This window comes from Panthera leo, chromosome A1 (genome assembly GCF_018350215.1).
Source record: "Panthera leo isolate Ple1 chromosome A1, P.leo_Ple1_pat1.1, whole genome shotgun sequence".
Taxonomy (NCBI): Eukaryota; Metazoa; Chordata; class Mammalia; order Carnivora; family Felidae; genus Panthera; species Panthera leo.
In genome coordinates this window covers 178,915,305-178,937,105 of record NC_056679.1, presented here as the reverse complement: position 1 = coordinate 178,937,105, position 21,801 = coordinate 178,915,305, and the positions used below count along the sequence as shown (strand labels likewise).

Sequence of the window (21,801 nt, the reverse complement as noted above, 5' to 3'; positions counted from 1 at the left end):
TCTGGCTTCTTTCCTTAAAATAATGGTTTTGAAGTTTATATTTTAGGATGTATCAGTACTTAATTCCTTTATATTGCTGAATAGTATTACACTGTATGAACATATAGCATTTTGTTTATCCATTCTCTAGTGGATAGATACTTGAATTGATTCCAACATTTTGCTATTATAAATAATGTTGCTATGAATATTCATATAAAAATTTTGAATGAACATATTTTAATTTCTCTTGTGTAGAAATCTAGAAGTAGAATTGCTAGGATATATGGTAATTATATATCTAACTTATAGGAAATTACCAAAATGTTTTCCATAGTGACCATTTTATATTCCCATAAGCAATATGAGGGTTCTATTTATCTACATCCTCCCTAACACTTAGTATTGTCAGTATTTTGGATTTTAACAACTCTAGTGGATTTATAACAATTCTAATGGTGTCTCATTGTGGTTTTAATTTACATTTCCCTGATGACTAATGATGTTGAGCATTTTTCCATGTGTTCTCTCTGTCTCTGTCTCTGTCTCTCTCTCTCTTTCTTTCTCTAAGACACTTTTATCTGTGAACTTGCCATACATAGCTCCTCTCTTATACCACAGAACTTTTAAGGCTTAGGCCTATTTACAAAAGGAGTTAATACTTGACCTTCCTCATAGGGTTCCTATGGAAATTAAATGAAATAACACAAAAAAGCATTTGCACATGTGTTTCTTGTACATAATATTCATTTATTTATTCATTCACTATTTTATGAAAACTTCTTATATACTCAGCATGAAGACTCAGAAATGAGTCAGGCATGGTCTGTGCCCTCAAGAAAACCATGACCTCTTTCAATGGGGTGTTTCTCAAGTACCTCAGACTCACTGTGCCCCAAACGTAATTCATCACCAGCCCCCCAGGAGCCTGCTCCATACTCTCCCTTCATTTAGGATCCCATTTTACAGTACTGACCTAGAACTGTAGTAGCTGCCCTTCATTCCTCCCTCTCACTCACCTGCCTGTCCTCCTAGCCTCCCACCAAATCCTGCTGTTTTCTGCACATCTGGCTTCAGTCCCTCCCCACCTGGCTCTCCTGCTTGCCCTCAGAGCCCCCTGTACACCTCAGCCATTGGATTCATTGTACTTAGTTCATTGTAAGGTGATTTTTTTTTTGTCTCTGTGCTCCAGTCTCCCTACATTCTGTGGATCCCCTTGGGGGCAGGGACCATGTTTACTTACTCTTTTACCCTCAGCTTCCAGCAGTGCCCCTGGTATACCATGGGTACTCAATGAATGTTTGTTAAGCAAATTAATGAGTGAAATAATCCCTAGAAATGCTATGTTGTTTCATACCTTCATGTATTTGTATGTCTTCCTCTTAGTTTGGAATGCTTTTCCTTCTTCAAAGAATGTTTCCTCTCAGTATCAGGAACCCGTATCTCAGGGAATGTGGGCGCAGTGTAAGGAATTGTCTGTTCATACTTTCCCATCCCCTGGGCTGATTCCAGGAGCCTTGCCGAAGTTCTAAGTCACATGCTGTGTCATTAGTCTCAATGACTCTTGAGTTTGTTGGTGTGATTACAGGAGGGCTGAGTGGGGAGTATTGGAGGTATGTAGAAAGCACGCCTAACTAGGAGCAGGAATGTGCCTGAACTAGAAGGAAGGAATAAACAGATTTTTCTCAAGATGTAGCTTTATTTTCATAAAATGGTCCTTTCTAGCACTTTTAGAACAGAAATATCTCCTCCAAATTAAAGAAAATGATGTTGGAAAGTAATTACTCAGAGGTCAGGAGTCCCTGTCTTAGTGCTGAAGGCCCCAATTTAATTTCAAATTGAAATTTGACAAGAAGGAGAGAGCCCCATTCCAACCATCACTTTCAATTTTCCAGATATAATTTTTATTGGTTAGTTTCGATTGCCTGGGAATATTAAACAATATTTACGACAAACACCAGACATGCCTAATACTTCTGAAATCCTGAGAAGACCTTGATCGGATGTGGGGTGCCTGGTCATTGGCATGTCACTATGTGGGATTAAGTGGTGACTTTTTTTTTTTTAATTTGTAGGAGTAGGAACATTGTGATAAAAGGTGTTAGCTATTAAAATTACAGGAACCATAGGGCTAGGATGGATCGTTTCTTGTGCGCAGCACATTGTGATTATCATTTTCTGGAAAGCCATTCCTGAATTTTTCTGTAAATTGCTTGCCTAAACAATGAAGTGTTGATGGTGACAAATGAGCAAAAGGAAATTTTACAAAAACAAAAATCAAAAAAACTTTTACACGACTGACTGCTTCCCCCTCTTCTCTTTGCCAAGAGTCAAATCAATCAGATATACATTTGTTAACTAAAGTTACCCAGGAGTTTGACCTTGATGCTAAGAAAGGCAGCATGGTTTGGTAGAAAGGACATTTTGGAGATGAGAGAACAGGAAAAATTTTTTTTTTTAAATCAAGTATAATTGAATATAGTGTTACATTAGTTTCAGGTGTGCAGTATAGTGGTTCAACGATTCCACGCATTTCTCAGTGCTCATCAAGATAAGTTCACTCCCCTTTATCCATTTCACCCATCCCCCTACCTTCCTCCCCCCTGGCAACCACCAGTTAGTTCCCTGTCCTTAAGAGTGAACATGAGAAATTGTCCATACTTGTTCTGCATAGTTGGCTCTGTGACTTTGTGCCAATATCACCCCTCTAGACCTTGGTTTCTTCTGTGCGATGAACTCTATCATTTTTAAGATCTTTTTCATATATTTAACTTTTCTGATTTGGCCAATGCTTATTCTTTTTTCCATCTCCCAAGATCCTGAGTCAGGGATGTAAAATAGATTTTGCTTCATATGCCAGGTTGGGTGCATTGGTAATAGCTGCCTGTAGTACTGCCCTGAGAAAGAATCAGAGGCTACATCTGTGTTCAGGGGAAGAAGTACTGAATTGATTAGTGATGTCTGTCATAAGCATAAGATTCTAGAATAGTGATGTATGCAGGATACTTACAAATACTATGTATTGACTAAAATCTTTGGTGTTTTTCCAGCCCAGTCCAAAAGCTCTTGTAGAACCCATATTCTCTTTTGCATATTTTTGGTTAAGAAGGCTGTGGTATAAGAGCAGAAGAGTAATGGAAAAAAATAATCTGAGAACTTAACATTTTACCAGGGAATGGATTCTATGTGCTACATGTCCTATTTTATCAAATGTAAGAATCACTATGATTTTATGCGCCCATATGAAAGAGATCATGCTACCAATTAAACTGTGACACAGAGGCTTATTTTTGCATTGATTGTAATCTTCAGCGATGTTAAAAAAAAGTTTGAGAGGTGCCTGGGTGGCTCAGTCGGTTAAGCGGCCGACTTCGGCTCAGGTCATGATCTCGCAGTCTGTGAGTTCGAGCCCCGCGTCGGGCTCTGTGCTGACAGCTCAGAGCCTGGAGCCTGTTTCAGATTCTGTGTCTCCCTCTCTTTGACCCTCCCCCGTTCATGCTCTGTCTCTCTCTGTCTCAAAAATAAATAAACATTAAAAAAAATTAAAAAAAAAAAGTTTGACTGGAAATCAGATGTGATGGAGCATGTCTTTGATTCCTCATGGGTAATTGTCATCATCTCCCATTGTTTGGGAGAATAGAGTGACTGAGCATCAGAGGATGAAAACATCATGGTCAAAGTCACATGGCTAGTAGCAAGGTGGGATGTGAACTAGGGATGTCCAACATCAGAGCGTGTGTCTGTTGTGCTATCCTGTAGGTCTTAGAACAGTGCGAGGAAAACTTCTCAGATTTTTTTGGGTAGGTGAGGGGGCTGTCTCAGAGAACCTTCCCTGACTGTTACATCCTTCTGCTGACTGGTCTACAGAAGGCTGTTCCCTGTGTGTGGCCTCCTTAGTGCTGGGGATGGACAATCTCATAGGGAGAATCAACCAGGGAATTTACACACTGCCAGAAATTCTTGGAAGGGGAACAATCTGGTAATTTTGTTGAAATTGGGATCTAGTTTTTATTTCGGGTAATTAAAATAAGCCTCTGGGTGATATATTTTGGGCCTAATTACCCCGGTTTTTGCAGAGGAGTCTATTGAGTGATTAAATAAAGGTAAATGCAGCTGGCATCAAGCCAGCTCTGGAAATTCAGAGCAGTTTGTTCAAAAAGGAAGGAAAAAAAAGGTGGTGATCGCCCCATCCTCCACTGCTTCACCTCACAATAGCGCTGAAGACTCCAGGAAACACCTGAGTATCAGAGAGCCAGGATTTTCAAGTTCTGACTTCACTTTCCAAATGGCAAATGGCCCACCTACATGACCACTCTCTGATACACTGTGAGCCCACAGACTTCAAGATGCTTGTGCAGGGGCCACAGCAAGACAGTTAGTGCCACCTCCACCCAAACCTGTCCCATGGAGAGCAGGTGTGAGGACTGTCTAGGACAGGAGGATGTGAGGTTCCAAGCCAGAAGTGGTTGGTTGACTCCACACCTTCACTCAGCAACCCAACACTTTGTTAACAAACAATACTTACAACAAAGTTATTACTTATTGAGCAAATCGTCTGTTTTCCAGGCAAAGAGCTAAGCACCTTATGTGTCTTACTTCTCAACCTGCCTCAGAGACTCGTATTTTACATCTGAGGTTACTGAGACACAGAGAGGTTATATAACTTACCTATAATCACACAACTTGTTAGTGGAGGAACTGGGACTTGAACCCAGGCAAAGCTGTTTATAGAGTTCCTCCTCTTAAATAGCATAGTATATACTCCTACACCACTAAGACCTTAAATTGTTCTTTAGGCATCGAATATTTTAAAGGTAATAATGGGCACCTCCAAGCTCCAGATGCTGCTCTGCCTAGACCTTGCAGTCTGGTGAGATGACCTACATGTCAACTTTCAGAAACCTGCGAAGTGGCACTGGATTCTTGGTGGCTTTGTAATGACAGTGATATATTTAGAATCAATCTCCTCAATTATGGGAATCTGTAAAGTCAGAACAAGAGCCTGGAGTCTTGGGACTTACAAAATAGCAGGTTTTGCAGAAGACAAAGCTAGAATGGAAGTGTGAAATGATCTCAAGTCTCCTTCCCCTTCTGCACACAGCTTGTGCCCACTTTCTTGAGCAGACCACCAGGTTCTGTGTCTAAAGGCCTCTCTAATCCAGAGCTTCCCTCTACCATCAATGCTACTAACTGGGGTCTGGCCATGACTGTCTCTCACCACTTCCTCTGCTGTAGCTACTACCAAGACACACTGCCTCCTCTCTTGTCCCTTTTGAATTCTTCCTGTTGCAGCCCATGTGGTCTTATCACGTAGAGCTTTCCTGGTGGGCAAGCCTCAGTGGCCTCACCGTGGCTGAAGATAATGGCCCAGCTGCTCACCACGGCCTTCAGTGTGCCCAGTACAGGCCTGCCTCTTTCCCCTATGCTCTTGACCTCCCACTCTTGTGCCAAATTGATGGAACTGTTCTGCTAGCTACAGAATGTTCCTTTTCTTCTTTGCATTCTCCTGCATGCCATTCCCTCTGTCTAGAATATACTCCTCTTACCTTTCTTTGCAAAACCTTCCTCCTCGAAAACTCCTCTTTTTCTTTCATGTATTGGCCTGGAGGCACATCTTGACCCACATTCCACTCATGCAAGTTGGTACCCCTCTGCTCTCTTCAGCATGAACCAGTCTCATGTACTCATCACACAGTCACGAGAACATTCTTCCTAGCACTACAGAACAATGTCTTCATCACTTCTGCATCTGTAGGAAACACAATGTCCCTGGCATATAGGATGACCTGAATGAACACTGCTGAAGGAATGGAAGATTTCTGCTATTTACTTTATTTACATACAAACCATGATTCTTTTCCTTAACATGCAAGTGTTACTTGCATTACCCTTATGCAAGTGTTACTATTATCACCCTTAGGGCATGATTAGACTAGGAGAGTAAGGGAGGAGAGAGAATTGTTATTGAATAACTGGACCAAATGGAAAGAATTGGGGAAAGGATGTATTCATTTTCTTCAGAGGATATATATGTTGGAGATGATCACAGTTAAAATTTCTAGGGTGCTTACTGTGTGGCAGAGATGGAAATTTGAGGACATTATCACATTTAATCTGTGAGGTTGACAAAAAATTATTATCTGCTCTCAGAAAGGAAACAGTGATCAGAGGGTTTGAGCTCTTGTCCAGCATCACATTCAGGGGAAGGAGGAATACAGAATCCAAATCCAGGTCCACAGAGTTTGAAGCCACCATCTTAAGCATTTCACTGTGCATGTCTGGGACATTGTTTTTCTGAGATAAAACTTGAAAAAATTAAAAGAGTAAATGTGTGTATGTGTAAGTGTATGTGTATGTGTTAGGGGGAGATCAGGTTAAGAAAGAGAAGAAACATTATATAAGAGTCCTGAAATTCCAGTTGGTACCAAGAGGTGGCATCATTAGCTTGGGGTAGCTTGGTTGCTGCTTGATATGGTCTTGTAGAGGGTGCTTATGTCCTGTGGGTGGGGAAGTTTTACTTTTTTATTTTGTTTTATTTTATTTTATTATTTATTTTTGAGAGAGAGAGGGAGAGAGGGAGAGAGAGAACATAGGGCTGTGGCAGAAGGAGAGAAAGAGAGGGAATCTTAAGAATCTTAAGTAGGCTCAATGCCCAGAGCAGAGCTTGACATGGGCTTGATCTCATGACCATGAGATCATGATCTGAGCTAAAATCAAGAGTCAGATGCTTAACCAACTGAGCTACCCAGGCACCCTGGGAAGTTTTACTTTAAAAAGGATTTTGGTAATTGCATATCAAAGAGTACATGGCCTAAAGTATATATGCAAAAAAAATTGATTAGTATCTCAACTTCCAAGGAACCCATAGCATGTATGCACAGAAGTCAGTTATCAAGGTAGACTTCATATAATTGGGTCTAGTTCTTGAGTAACATGAAAATTTGAATAGATGGAGAGGAAGAGTAAGGGGGTTGAAACAGGGAGCAGTATTTTTGGCCTTATCTCCATCTCCTGGTCTGTGAAATCTTCTCTCATTCCTCAAGATCATCTTTCTTCAGTGATCTCATTGTTCTTTGCCCATTTTTAAATTACAGTATTACCATATCATAATGGAATTTTCTCTTTACCTGTCTATGTTCCACAGTAGACTAAGATTCTTGAGGAAAGAGATTGTATCCCATTATCTTTGAAGATCCTGTCCATAGGCCTAGGACTTGGCATGTGGCTGGCATTTATCCAAGCTGTGGAAATGCATGAATGGAAAGAACAAACTAAAATGAAAAGTACAAATTAATGTCTAGCTTTAAAATAATTCTGATTTAAAAAATAAGATGAGAGGGGCGCCTGGGTGGCTCAGTCGGTTGAGCGTCCGACTTCGGCTCAGGTCATGATCTCACGGTCTGTGAGTCCGTGAGTTCGAGCCCCGCGTCGGGCTCTGGGCTGATGGCTCGGAGCCTGGAGCCTGCTTCCGATTCTGTGTCTCCCTCTCTCTCTGCCCCTCCCCCGTTCATGCTCTGTCTCTCTCTGTCTCAAAAATAAATAAACATTAAAAAAAAAATTAAAAAAAAAATAAGATGAGAGAAGATTTGTTTCATGTCAAGCTTTCCCATGAAGGTCTTTCCTATATAAAATTCCCAAATACTTCATGAGCCCTATGTGGTAGAATTCTTCCAGACAAAGTTTCAGAACTGGGGCATAAAAAAGAGCTGGTTTCATTCTCCCAACCTTCCTTCTGTTCCATGATGAGCCACAGAGATGAAAATGAAAGGGAAACGTGAGGTTCCTAAATTCATTAAAACAGCTACTGCAGCCTCCCTGGTCTGTCCAGTTGAGCAAACCTCTGCTATGAGGACAGAATGCTCCTAGATAATAAGCACTCTCCTGTTGCTGCTGCTACCATAACAGTCTCACGTGTGATGCAGTGACACACAACATGTGATTCTACAGAGGAGGTGAGCTTAGGCCCTGGAGAAGCTGGTGGCAAGCAGCATAGGAAACACACTGCTGTTGTCAGCACCCAGAGAGGGAGAGACAGAGACGGGGTTTAGGAATTGTATAAGGAGTACTAGGAAATGCATGACTGGTACATCATCGCCCTAATGAAATTACATCCAAATATCTCAGTGCCTTTTAGCTTTCCGTAAGTGGAGCCAGACCTGATTTTGAACAAGTAATTTTAAGTATATTCTTAAAGGTAAGACTTCACTATATCTGCTGTCCTATTTCCTGGCACTGGAGGAGAGGCCAGCCTTTTCTTGTCCTTGGAGAACTTTGGAAACTTTGGAAACTTTAGAATGTCTGCCATTTGGGCATTGACTGAGTGCTCTCACACCCAACATTGCTTTCTAAGGGCTGTGGAGTTGGGTCCCAAGGTCTCGAGTTTGAAAGGATTTTACTAGTTGGAAACTGGTCATACTTTTCTTAGGGAGTGAGAAGACCTTATTCCACAGCTAGGAAGTCTTTTCACTTCACAGCTCTCTGTTCCTCAGTTCCCTTATCTATAAAATGGGGGTATAATGGTGGGGATTGGATGAAAAAGCATGTCTAAAGCCCATCACATGGGGCTTACCACCTAGCAGGTCTTTGGTAAAGAAGAGCCATTATTATTCTCCTTCAGTACTGGAGTCTTCTCTTGCTTTGATGCAAATGTTATGTATCAGATGACAAACTATTTTGTGGCCCTGACTTGGGATCTCTCCTGGATTTGGGAAGTATTATTAAGCTATTGCTATAGCTGGGCTGTGCACAAAGCCCCCTTGAGATGAAACCAGATGCCATATGTCTGCTACAAAAGCTTGAGTCCCAGACAAAAGGAGAAATCCCATCACAGAGGGTCCTTCCCTGGGAATGTTGTTGCGGGGCTGGAGCCATCCTGAGAGACCCTGTCAGCACAACCTTGAATGCAGCAGGCTGCCCCACAAGGGTCCATGCTGTTCTTTCCCGGGTGTTGACCTTCTAAAGGGACTCAAAGGAATCAATGCCGTCAAATGACTCTTCAAGATCAGAACCCCCTTTTTCTAGATTTATGCTATGTTCATCCAGTGATGCATTTGTGCAGTCATTAAATATTGATGATGATTTTTTAATAACATGAGGAAATTCTATGTCTTAAATATAGAGAAAGGGTCAAAAGACCCAAAAATAAAAAGAAAGCCATCAGGGATCCTGGAAGCCAGGGAGGGAAGACATGTGGCCCCTCACCAGAATCCCTGGATCTCCCAGAGGTCAGGCCCAGAGACTCTGTTCTGAAGCTAAAATTATGTTGATATCTTCTGCTTAAGTGACACATGCTTTGTACATTTCTGTAGCTTCACTTTTTTCTAAAATGATTTTGCTTTCCTTTTATAATCAGGAAAAAAAAATCCTCAAACACTATTTCTTTAAAAATAGGAATTAATGAGATAGTCAAACTTACTGAAGCATTTTCATGTATATAATTTTACTTTTCTTCTAACCAGCCTGTGAAGCCAGAAAGGCAGATGGTTTCATTTTAAAGACAGATGTGGGGGATGGAGGTGAACGTACTTGTTCAAAATTGTGCAGAAAGTCAGGGGCAGAAGTCAGTACTTCTAGCCTTGTTCTGGTCTTTGTACCATGGGTTGTTTTTCCTCCTAACGTTTTCATCTCCCTATTTTCTCCCAGTTCATTCAACAATCATATATGAAGCACATATAGCATTTTAGGCAATGTGATAAACACCTAGAGGGCCATAGAGATTCAGATGACAATTTCTGTCCCCCAGGACTTTGCTCCCTGGTGGCGATGTGCATGAGAGCTTGACAAAAGAAATGTCAAGATAATATAAGCAGCAGCCTGTTCAAAGCTCCATGAGTACTGGGAGGATGGAGTGACTAATCCCATGGCAGGGGCGGGGGATGATCAGAAAAAGTTACAGAGAGGAGGTGACATTTAAATTGCAACTTGCTGTCTGGCATAGGAGGTAAAAGCCCAGGCTCCCAAGTTTGGCAGACCTTGAAGGCAGTCCAGTCTTCACCACCTCATACTTGTATACATGGACACATTACTATTACCCTCTAAGCCTCAATTATTCTCCTGGAAAATGGGGTGGTTGTAAGCTACCTTGAAATAAATCAGTTAATGGAAGCAAAGCATTTAACAGCCCATTTTAACTTCAAGAAGCTAGAGCCTTTATTATCATAATTAGTAGTAACATGGCTCATATTCATTTATTCCTCCCAAATGAAAATTATTTTCCATGATAGATAGATAATGGAACAATGTCCCAGGTAGAGGGAACAGCATGTATTAAGTCACTGATATGCAATAGCCTCTGACTTTTTTGCGAGATGACAAGGAGGCAGAGATAGGGGGAAGTAGAATAGTAGGAAGTTAGGCAATACATACTAGATTGCAGTCAGATTGTAAGGAAATTGTGTTGCTGTGGGAGGATTGTTATGCTCTAGGATGCTGGTGGGGTGCTTTTAAGGGTGTTGTAGAAACCAGGTAATGGCCAGATGTGTGTCTTAGAGAGATCCCTCAGGCAGCCAGGAGAGAGCTGGATCCAAGGGAGCTGGAAAAGTAGAGAAAGTAGCCCTTGAAGGCCAGTACAGTGGTCTACATAGAACAGTCAAGGGCTCATGATGGTGAAGTCATTCATTTCAGTTAAACAAGGACCTCCTTGACTTTACAAACTGAGGAAAGCAGTTCCCACTCTCAGGACACAACATATAGTGGGGAAAGAAGGGGTGAAGGGAGGACTAGAAATAGCTATAATTTAAGACAAATAATCATCACAAGAGAATAACGAAGACTGCTTTAAGAGGGTCAAAAGGAGGGAAGGTGGGTGTTACATACAGGTGCGTGAATCAGAAAAGGACATGTGCTTATTGTCAGAACACATCACCTTTCTCTGGGCCATAATAAGCTCTATAAGGCAAGCTGCATCTATGATTTTCTTGACCAACACAGAGAAGGGAATCAATAACTGTTGAAAAAAAGTGATTAGGGCTGGGGTTGATCTGAGAAGTTTCCCTGGAGCTGGTGGATACATGGTTCTGGAGAAGAGGGAAGGATCTATTCAGGAAATCCATTCAGGTCAGTGGTGAGTTCATTACATGGCTTTGAATTTGCTCCCCTTGATCCCTAACTATAGACAGCACATTGTTTTCTATCTTGAAACAAACAAGCAAACAAAAAACAATGGCAACAGCTCATGACTTCTCTTCTCCATCACCCATATGGGATTTCTGCATGTGGGATTGGATTCAGTCAGGCTTGGAGTGCTTGCTGAAAGAGCTATGTGAACCACTCTCAATTTCATCAATTAAAGTGACTCAGCCCATTTGGCTCAGGAGAATGAAGGCTTTTCTGTCAGCATAACCAGGGTATCACAACACATGTGCTACCTGGGAAACCAAACCCAAGCACCAATGGGAGGTCATTGTGTTTAGCTGATGATATAAAAAAATACATATTGAAGTTTTGCCAGGAGAAAAAAAAATGGTTTTATTTGAATGAAATTTAATATAATATGGTTGTGGATTCTAAGAATTTGTGAGGCCATTCGTGATAATAAATGCTTTATTTGCTTTGGAGCAAATAATCCTTTGGTTTGATGCTTATTGTCTTTTCATTTTAGTTGTGGTTTAAACCAAGGCAAAATGCTCTGCCCAAAATGTTTCTTCAGTTACATAGACCCTGTCTCCTTTAAATTGCATTTTCTATAAAAGGGACTAGGTCACATGTAATAAATTTTGGCATTTTAATGAAAACATTACAGAGAAAATAGTTAACAATCTGCTTTAATTTCAAAACTAATTTCCTCTTTCATATAGTAAGGCAGTATCTTGGTAAAATGTGAAAAATGCATTGGGATTTAATTATGATGGCAATTTGTTCTGAAACAAGGTTAAACTGGGCTGTCAACGTTCAGAATAAAGGTATTAGGAGGTTGGCAGTGGGGGTAGGATGATAGTGGTTTGATGTTCCTGGGTCCTGAGTGCCAGGTAGACCATAGTAGAATTATAAGCCCTGGGCACATTGCTTACTAATCAGTAGAAGGATGGATATTCCTGGGGGAAAGATAGAGCCTATAGATTCCAGTGGCACCATCCCCACTGGAGGACTGATAGGCAAGAAAACAAACAAACGAAAAAACCCTGGGAATCATTTTTTCATGTTGATCCACTGGATCCAGTTCATTCATTAATTTATTACTGCATCAGATATTTGAATTCCATTATGCTAAGTGCTAAAGACACAAAGGTAAGCAAAAATAAGCAGGATTCCTACCTTGAGAAGATTATAGGCTAATGAGAGAGAAATATAGTCATCAAAGAATGACACAAATATATGTACAAGGTCAACTGTGTCAAGAATTTTGATGGAGGGGTCTCTGGTGCCAGGTGAGTATACAAAAGGAGTTTTTCATGTGATCTAGGATGGTGGTGGTAGTAGTCTTGGAAAACCTTACCTGGGAAGTCCCAGTAGAGCTGGAAACTGACCAGGGGGAGGATGACATCGAGTAGATTTTTCCGGGCAGACAGAAAAGCTTACACAGATCCTTAAGGATGTGTTAGGATAATGGGTCTGTAGAGCAGACAGGGGAAGTGCCTGAGATGGAAGCTTCCATGGGAGAGTCAGATGGGCCCTTCTGGGTGACAGACCTGGTCTTACTTTCTAAATTTGTCAGGAAGCCAGAGTGTGACATGGGTCAGATCTAAATTTTGCAGTAATTGTCTTTGCGGCAATGTGGAGAATATGCTGCAATGGAAAGGGAGTATATGTTGGGGGACCAGTTGGGACATTTGTGGAGGCCATCTGAGAGAAGGGGTTTGGGACAGGATGCCAGCAGTGGAGGAGAGGCGTGTTTATCTTGGAACCTGGCTTCATCTGGCAGTGAGAAAACCAAACTCTAGGTTTGCTCTTCCTGGGCTGAGGGTCCTGTAGGAGGCAGGCTGAAATCATACATTTGGGAAACCTCAGGAGTAGGGGTGATAGATGTGATCAATTAGAATTCAAGCTGTAAGTTGGTTAAAAGATGGGGATGAAGTTGAGATGAAGCTCAAAGGGCTTTTGAATATTAAGCTTGTCAAACATAGTTTACACCAAACACAAACAGTGTTGGTTGGGTGTGGCTTTGTCCGGCAGCTCTTTTCATCGCAAGCCATGCTTTATGAGCATAATGATCATAAAATGCCTATGTTTCTTGGGACTTAAAAAAAAATATGTTTTTAGCATACAGCAAGTTGCCTTGAGCAGCTCGAAATGAAAGCCTTTTCAAGCAAAGTGTATTGAGACCTCTGCTCAGCTAATGAGGAAGTTGAACCTGCCAGTCGGAATTGGTCTCAAGTTTAGTGTCAGTGGTTCCTGGAACTAACCCGGGGCCATGGGGTCCCATCGACCTTCACATATTCCACCCACCACTACATTACTCCAGCACTGACTTCCCCAAGTGATTGCTGTGAGCCCTTGGACGACTCATCGAGCCTTACTTGACTGCCTCATGCTGAAAATGGCACGGACCCAGCTCTTGCAGTGTCTTTCACCTCAAGGATATTTATTCCATGCAACAAGGATCTTTCGTTTCTCAGAGTGCTATGCTGTGTTTAATATACATTCATATTCTTCTGGATCACTGAGGACTTTGTCACTTAACAATTCATTGTCATGGTTTCTGGTCTTAATAAAAGCAAGAAGAGTTTACTCCTTATCAACACCATTTTTTGACTGAGAAAATCTTAAGCTTGCTTCTGAAAACCTACCGCATCCCCATGAAGGCATCTTGCATCTTTTCTCCCAATTTACTCCAATCAGCAAATGAACGAATATGCAATTAGTGAGCACCTGTTGTGTACCCTACATTGTGCTCAGGGCTTTTACTCACTTCATTGTCAGACATCCTTGTAAGACAAAGGTTATGTTCAGTATTATAAGGAGTCAGAGGCTCCCAGAGGTTAACTTTCCCAAAGTCACCTAGCAAAAAGAAAGTGGCAGAATAATATCAAACCCAAGACTTCTGATTCTATGCCCATGACTCTTCCCGCCTTAAATTGGTAAACAAGCTGGCTTTAGATGGGTCATGGACAATGCAGGGAAAAAAAAAAAAGGAATCACATGACAGGAAAGTTGTTTTCCTTTCAGTTCTCTCTCAAACGTCCTGATTAGTCAAGTAGAAAATGTGCTTGGTGTTAAAGTGGCTTTAGCATGTGTTGAATATTTGCTAATTTCCCTTTTTAACAAAGAGAGCTGGTCTCAGGCTTAACACCTTCAACACTCAAAAATCTTAGCAAGAGTTTAATAAAAGTATTTTGATTTCATCTTCTATTTTTGGAGCATCATATTGGTTTCCTTATGGTGGTAATATAGAGTTGCCTTTTAGGGAACTTTTAAGGAAGAAAGAAAATTATTAAAAAAAATTTTTTTAAGTTGCATAAATTATAGTTCAGGTGTATGGGCACAATAATGATAAAAATATGAAAGTATATCCATCTAAATGAAGCTAGGAACTATTCCATTGATTTAAACTGCCTCCTTCACTCTCAGGACATGTGGGGCTTCATGTGATCATTGCGGCACTAAATTGTAAATGTGTTCTTTGTTTATCTGTTTTCCTGGAACACAATTAGAAGCAATTATAATGAAAAATATCCCTGTCCCTAGGACCGTTGAGGCATCCTTCTTAAGTTTAAATTTATAACCCAAATCAACCCAAGCTAGTAATGGAGTCTTAAAACCTAGGAAAAATACGTAAGTTTATTGCAAAAGATAATATCCCATTTAAAACAGTTTAGAAATTTACAAAACCTTACATTGGTACACAGTCTTGAAGAAGGTGCTCTCTACAGATGAGCTGGCATGAAGTTCCAAGTATAGTGAGTACCTATTTTTTTAACTACAGAGAAAGCAGCTACACAAACTCCTGCAACTTAAGTTGATATGTTAGTCTCTTTCCCTTCAATTTTACAAAAGTAATTTTTGCCAAATTAATATCTCTCCATAAAACCATATAACCTCAAGTACAGCATTTCTGTAGAATAGCATGGTAGATGTTACATCATATTTTACAAAGAAGTGATTTCACATGGTAGACGAGTATAGATAGAGGTTTGGCATACGTATCTGTATGTTCTTCAAAACATGGAGATGACCATTTTTGTGTAGCAGGAAGGTGTTTACTGAATCCATTTCCCTCCTAACTATTTTAAATGTCCAGTATTCAGAAGAGACCTTTCTGGTTTCAGGCTGGTGGCCTGAGCAGTGCTATGTTGTGCTTTGGTATAGAATTATATAGCCTCATTTTTTGTTGTTGTTGTTTGTTTGTTTGTTTTTTCTCAAAATGTCAAAATTTTCCAACCCCAGTTTCATTTAATTCAGTTGAGGCTTTATCTCAGGCCCCTCACTCAATACAAGTGTATGACAAGGTGAGATTCATCATTCAAGAGTTGGATTATCCTTTTGTGTGAGTTACCTCAGACACCTCTTCATCGTTCCAGGGTAACTTTGGCAAATGATCCAACTCAGCTCTGGGTCGTTCTGCTCATTTTGATGTTGGAATGTGCACAGAGCTTACAAAGTAGGTAGAGTAGGTGTTTACATCTCCGTTCAAGAATGGACAACCAGGCCCTGAAAATTTAAGCAATTTGCTGAAGGTTAGTGTTATAGACTGTTCTGTTGCCTGGGTCTCTTAATTCCGGGAACAGGATTATTTTCATCCCAGCATGCTACCCAAGAATATAAATTAATTTGAAAATTGGTGTAAGCAAAGCAAATTAAGATGGAAGCTCTACTATGAGATAAAATTACATAAGACATCCCAAATGATTTTGTCTTATTGGATTATCTTCTCTGCTGTTCTTTTCCACTGTTGGGGCCAACTGAGAGTTGATTGTGTGGATACAGAAAGATCTGTGGCTTTTAGCCAGTGGTAGCATATCTTATTGAAATGTGACTTCTTAAGTATGACAAGTGTATTTATCTTAATTCCAACTTAGTGTTATGTATTCCGGTCTCATTTTGTGGGTTTAAACATTACACTAGAAACAGAATGAGAACATCTTGAATGACATTCCAAGACTTAAATAGTGCAAGCTGAGACTCTTTGCCAAATTTCCCTCTCACTCTCACCGAAATAGCTTTGTGCACTGCAGCACGGTGACAGGGAAAGGTGAAGCTGTCGGAGTGGTTTGTTCAGTGAGTCTCAATTTGCAGTGGGGTACGTACATCCCACGTGCACTCCGCAAAGACTCTAACTCAGAGACCTGATCTTCAGCAAAGGGGATTATAAAATGCCTTCTTCATTGAATGCCTGTGGAGCTTTAGGATCCCTTTTCTAAGCAGCATCAATGCAACCACAGGCTGCTAGAGAATTTAATGCAAAGGAATTCGAGCCTTTCCAACCTACCCCTTATCCCCAAGAGTATGTAGCAATTAATTACATTATAGTAGTTTGTTCAGCCATGCAAGTTTGACTGGACCCACATGTATGAGGATCTTGCCAAAAGAATGAGTCAGACTTCAAAAGAATTCAGACTTTGGGAAGGAAAGGTCTTTAATACTAAAATGGAAGAAAATATATCCTCATCCCCAGTCCTGCTGCTTCTTCAATCAGGTGGCCATCACCTGGTCATCACAAAGGGAAATTGTGTAGATTAATATACTTTGGGACCTATCTACAAGGCTGTTGCTGGGATGAATGAACAAGAACCAGTGTTGTGTTTTTATCTTAGTCTGATGTTACTGGTGAGATGAAACGGACAGACAGGCTGCTGGATCTCATGGTCTTAAATATTGCAGGGACAGTAACTGTGGAACCTTCGAGTTCAAGCCCAAACCAGGTCCCACCCATTTGCCAACAGGTCTGAGGCCCCAAGCTGAGAATCACAATGGTTTAAGGCAGGCCCTGCAGCGGCTATAATTACAGGATGGCCATACCAACAAGTTCCTTATATACTGCCATAACTTTACTCTGCCACAGACTGTAAAGCTCACATAGCATGAGATGACATGGGATCTGGGTCCCATGGGATCTAAGGGCTAACTAAAAATGAAAATTACCCAATCCATGAAGTGATCTTGCATTTTTATGCCCTACCCGCTTCTGTTGTACTTATGTATGCCAATATCTTAGAAAACTGCCAGTTTATGTTTCTAGTTGCCCCCCCGGCCCCCACCCCCCACCCCGGGGTATCTGATTATAACATTCCTCTATTTTCCTGTTGTGCGCAACATTTTTTTTTTTTCTTTTGGGATGATGAACTCAGGATGGGAAGGAAGTGTTTAGCATCATGGAGGTTTTAGAAGATGTGATGGGGTTTTTGCCCATGGTAGGAACCTAGGCTCTCAAACAAGGATGTGAACTGGTCATGTGTGACAGGGAACTAGGCCAGTGGTCACTCTAGTATCCATAAAGTCCTCAGCAAGTGTCACTCATTTAGGTGAGATTAGTGGTCAGGTGTCCAGCAGCAGCTAAACCAGCCCCGAGTCTTTCCCATTTTGCAAGTTGAATGGCTCACCACCTGGGGCCTGTGCTAAGAAGTAGAGAAGGCCTGAGGGCAGTGGTTTCCCCACCTTGGGGAGGTACTTGGGGAGGACAAAGGGAATGGACCCAACAAGCTCAGATCCACCAGAAGCATTTCTTCTTCACTTTCTTGGTTTTCCTCCTTAAGTCCTGTTTCTCAGGGACTGGAGGCTCTGCTGGGGACTTTGGTGGGGGAGATGCCTCCTCAACTGGTTCTGCTTCCTCCAGACTCTGTAGAACTTCATGGAACCTGCCTTCCTGCTGTCGAAAATCATATTCTACACTGAAAAACACAGAGGAGAAGGAAGGAAAGTAAATTCAAATCAGCACTTATTGATTTAGAATCACCAAATATCTAACTGACATGGAAGAGCATAGGCTTTGAGATCAAGTTCCAGATGCTTAGGTACCTGCTGACCTTGGGAAAACTGTGCCACCCCTTTCAACCACTAGTTCCTCACTGGTTGAATTGGAACCTGTAATGCCTTCCTTTTGAGGATGAGACATGTAATATGACAGCCTGATAGTAGGTGTTCAGTAAATATTGCTACAATCTCTCTCACATTTATTTAATGCCCCTAATTGCTAATTATTTTTACACATTTTGCATGAAAGCTGCCTCATTATAAAAGATTTAAATAATACAGGGGAAGATACAAAAGAACTAACCACTCAGTATCCTCATCAGTAAAATGGACACAATAATAGCAACTATTCCAAAGGCTTTCTTTGCAATTAATATGTATATTAACCAAGTGAAAGAATACAAAGGAAGTGTTTAGGGCAGTACCTGGCATGTAGTAAGGCTTCCATATTTGGTAGCTTCTATGAGTCACCATTGCGACTATTGCCACTAATACATTATGTCTTGGTCTTTGCCTTGCTTCTCAACTTAACAATGTGTCTCAGAGAGCTTTCCATATACATTCACCACGTAATATTCCTCAATGTAGACATATTTAAATACTTCACTGGGCATTTCCTAATCTTCATTTTTTTCTTTGCTATTCTATTTGTATGTTTTGGAGTTGTTAATGTACAGACTCCATTGTATTATTTGTACACAGGTCTGTGAGCTAAACATGATGCATTTGGGGACCAGGGTTCCCAGAGGCTGAGAGAGTCAGATGCCTGGGAGTACAGAAGTTCTGGCTTGCTCATAGTGGGTACTCACACATCCTGTGTCCTTGAGGGCTTGAGAATCAGGCCTGCAGGTGTGTTAGGGTTTGTCAGCTTGACTCATAACTCGGACTCAGTTTTCCCAGAAGCTGGAGAGGCAGGCCAGAAAGAATGAATCCTGCAGATGTCCCTGAAGGCTGTGCAGGGGCTCCCTCTGCCCTTAATTGTCCACTTTCCTCCCTCGGGGATTTACTTATGGAGGAGTTTCCAGTGCTGAGATCCTTATAAGAAGGCTCTTAAGCTTTTAGCTGTATTTTTACCTGGTTTCATTCTAGAGGCCTCAGATGGCCCAAGATGAGTAACCAGTGTAGGAGTGTGGAAAGGGGAGGAAATGCAGAGTCATGGAAACAGTACATTCTCCTTGCTTAGCATGAAGGGAAATGAAATGTTTCATATTGAAGACGAAAGACCCCACATTGGTTTGCAATGTGACATGACTGTCCAAAGCCTTTCTAACCAGCAAGGGATGAAAAAGAGCTGTCATTAAAAGGATACTTGGTCCTGGTCTACTATCCCATATCACCTCTTAGAGACCCAGGATCAGACTAAGCGCTGCTGGAAAGGCAAATCATGGTTGTCATGCATGACTAATGAAGTCCCCAAATGGGCATTCTGAGATGGAAGAAGCTAAAGAGTCAGAAGAGCCAGATGGCATGTTTTGTAGCCAGACGGATGGGGTGTCAGTGCTTAGGGAGTATTGGGAAGGTGTTTCTGATTATTTCATTTCTGTAGTTTTGATAAGCTTCGCCCAGATTTTCTTTTCCTTGGTGTCATCCTTTCTTTTTCCATTTCTCCCTGGTGCCCTCTATAAAGATATACTCCTGGATGGATGACCTACATAATGGCTGTATTTTCCAAAGCAAAGCTCCACAACTGATTAGCTGTGAGATCTTGGGGAAGTCATTTCTTATTTTTAAGCAGTAGTGTCTTCATATGCAAAATAAACATGATATCTACTCATAAGATTTCAGTGAAATTTAAGAAGTTCAGCTCAGAGCAAGGCATCAAGTTTTCAGTCAGTCATTCAACAAATATTTATTGAGTATCACCCATGTGCCAGGCCCTATGCTAGGTGCTAGGGAAGGAATGGTAGATAAACATTATTTCTGGCCTCCTCGTGCTGGTAGTCCAGTGGCTCTTTGTCCTCAGTAAATGCTAGCCAACATCAAGAGCTATTAGGGGCATTTTAGTCACAGCCCAGGATTCGCTAGGTCAGTGAGCAGAAGCATCCACAGACTCAAACAGTGAGGCTTTCCTTCCAGGATGCAGTATCAGCATTGTACTCCTCTTTGTCTCTGGGCCTGGGGTGAATTTTTGTCTGCACTACCTGCACCTCACTCTCCCTTGTGGAAACTTAAAGAGATGGATTTGGGGGCTGGGGAAGAGTTGTTCAGCAACCTCTGCACTGCTTCAAGGAAAGCTGGTAAAGCAGTATGTTGCAAACTCTGATTCTTACCCCCTCTAGCACTAGTTCACAGGTAGGGAACATCCACATTCACAGTTCTCCTACCTCCTGAAATATCCCTATCCTTCCCCCAAAGGCACAAAAATGACCTTAATCTTAGAGCACCAGATAGAGCCCAAGAAAGTGGGTACTCCCTGCTCGTTCCAGGAATTTCTTGTGCTTTCTGGTATAGGATATTTCACCCATCTATCCAGTCAGCCAGACAGCCAACCATCCATGTATCCAACCACTCATCCATGTGTCTATCCATCCATTCATACATCTGCCCATCCATCCATCCTACCTACCATCCATTCATCCAGCCAGCCAACCAGCTGGTCAGCCAGTGTATCCTGCTCTGGGCCTGACACTGTGCTCAGTTGCAGGGATAATAGTAAGACAGACAGATGTGGTTACTGCTCTAGTGGATCTTACATCCCAGTATTTGAGGTATATGATTAAACTAACAGTTGCTTTACAAATATGCTTTACATTTATCCCCACTACCCCTACTTGCCAACTGTTCATCCATATATGTCTACCAAATGATACGAACATACACATAAACTGACCTCCTTCTTTTCATCTGTAACATTTCTCTGACTTCATAATTCAAACAAACAAATGACAACAACAGCAAATCACCTGAGTTTGCCAAGACTCACAGTAGTGTCCTAATATCAATTAGAAAACATAATGCTCTGGGTGATTCCAGAATGTGTATAGAATTGGCATGCCTGGGGAGAGAAGAGCCAGGAGACAATGTAAACTCAGTCTCCTCATCACAATTTAAAGTTCAGCACAATATAGAGAAGAGAACAGGGGCTCTTGAGTAGAACACTCCTGGGTTTGAACTGAGGCTATACCACTTACTGGCTGGGTGACCTTGGGCAAGCTGCTACTCTTTCTGAGATTCAGTTGAAAGAGGAGATTATAAAGCTACCTCACTGGGTAGTTGTGCAGATGGGACAAAATAACAGATGAAATGTCCTCATGTAGGATATGGTCTCTGCCCACTCCACTCTTCAATAAGTCTTTTGTCTCCCTATCTTAGGGACTGAATGCCTTACCTCCTCACTCACACCTTTAGCTCTTCAGTAATTGTACACCTTGTCGGCAACATCATTCTTCACTCCTCCCCTCGGTATACATTCGGGGAAGAACACACTCTTTATGTTTCTATGGAAACACCACAGGGTTCCATTATAATCATTAGGGCTCCCCACCCCACTCCTGCAACTGTCCCCACTGGTCTTGATAATTTAAAGGGGATTGAAAGTGACTTTCTTTTTCAAGGCCAGGGAAATAGCATAGTGTAGGGAAGCATGTATGCTTTGGAAAGAAATTGATTAATGTGTTTTCAGCCAAAGCAATTTATTAACATAAAGGAAAATTGTCACTTTTCTTCTTATCCATCCGTTTGACAAACTACTGTTTAGTTTGGAGGGGAGGAGAGGGAGTATATTTTGTTTTGGTAGCAGCTGCCTTATAAATAGGCAGGGGCAGTGCCCTCTCTCATCTGTTTTCATTTTGAGGCTGAGTAGAGAAGAGGAGATACCCCTTAACTTCCTACTTATCCAATCCACACCAAGTTGGCAACCTCTTGAAAAGGGAAGTAAGCTGCCTACTTGGTAAGAATTCAAGTAAAGTCTTATCAGAGGGTTCTTTGTAGGTTGGTATTGACATAGAACACCAGTAACTTCTCCAGCCTCACCTCTGC

General features: G+C 41.4%; 2 protein-coding genes across 4 annotated transcripts in view; one reads left to right on the top strand and one right to left on the bottom strand.

The window, feature by feature from the left end:
• The window catches only part of DOCK2 (dedicator of cytokinesis 2), a 413,468-nt gene that overhangs the window by 184,452 nt on the left and 207,215 nt on the right, over window positions 1-21,801 (top strand). The window lies entirely within an intron of this gene.
• Window positions 13,243-21,801, bottom strand: part of INSYN2B (inhibitory synaptic factor family member 2B) — a 39,168-nt gene continuing 30,609 nt past the window's right edge. The window contains exons 4-5 of one of the 2 annotated variants that reach the window (XM_042947087.1): window positions 17,509-17,741; window positions 13,243-15,564 (exon numbers count right to left, since the gene is read on the bottom strand). In XM_042947087.1, coding sequence (XP_042803021.1) covers window positions 17,555-17,741 — 187 coding nt within the window. In that variant the 3' untranslated portion in view covers window positions 13,243-15,564; window positions 17,509-17,554. Of the gene's footprint in view, window positions 17,742-21,801 lie in introns of both variants that reach the window. The other variant, XM_042947083.1, reaches the window with a different exon arrangement.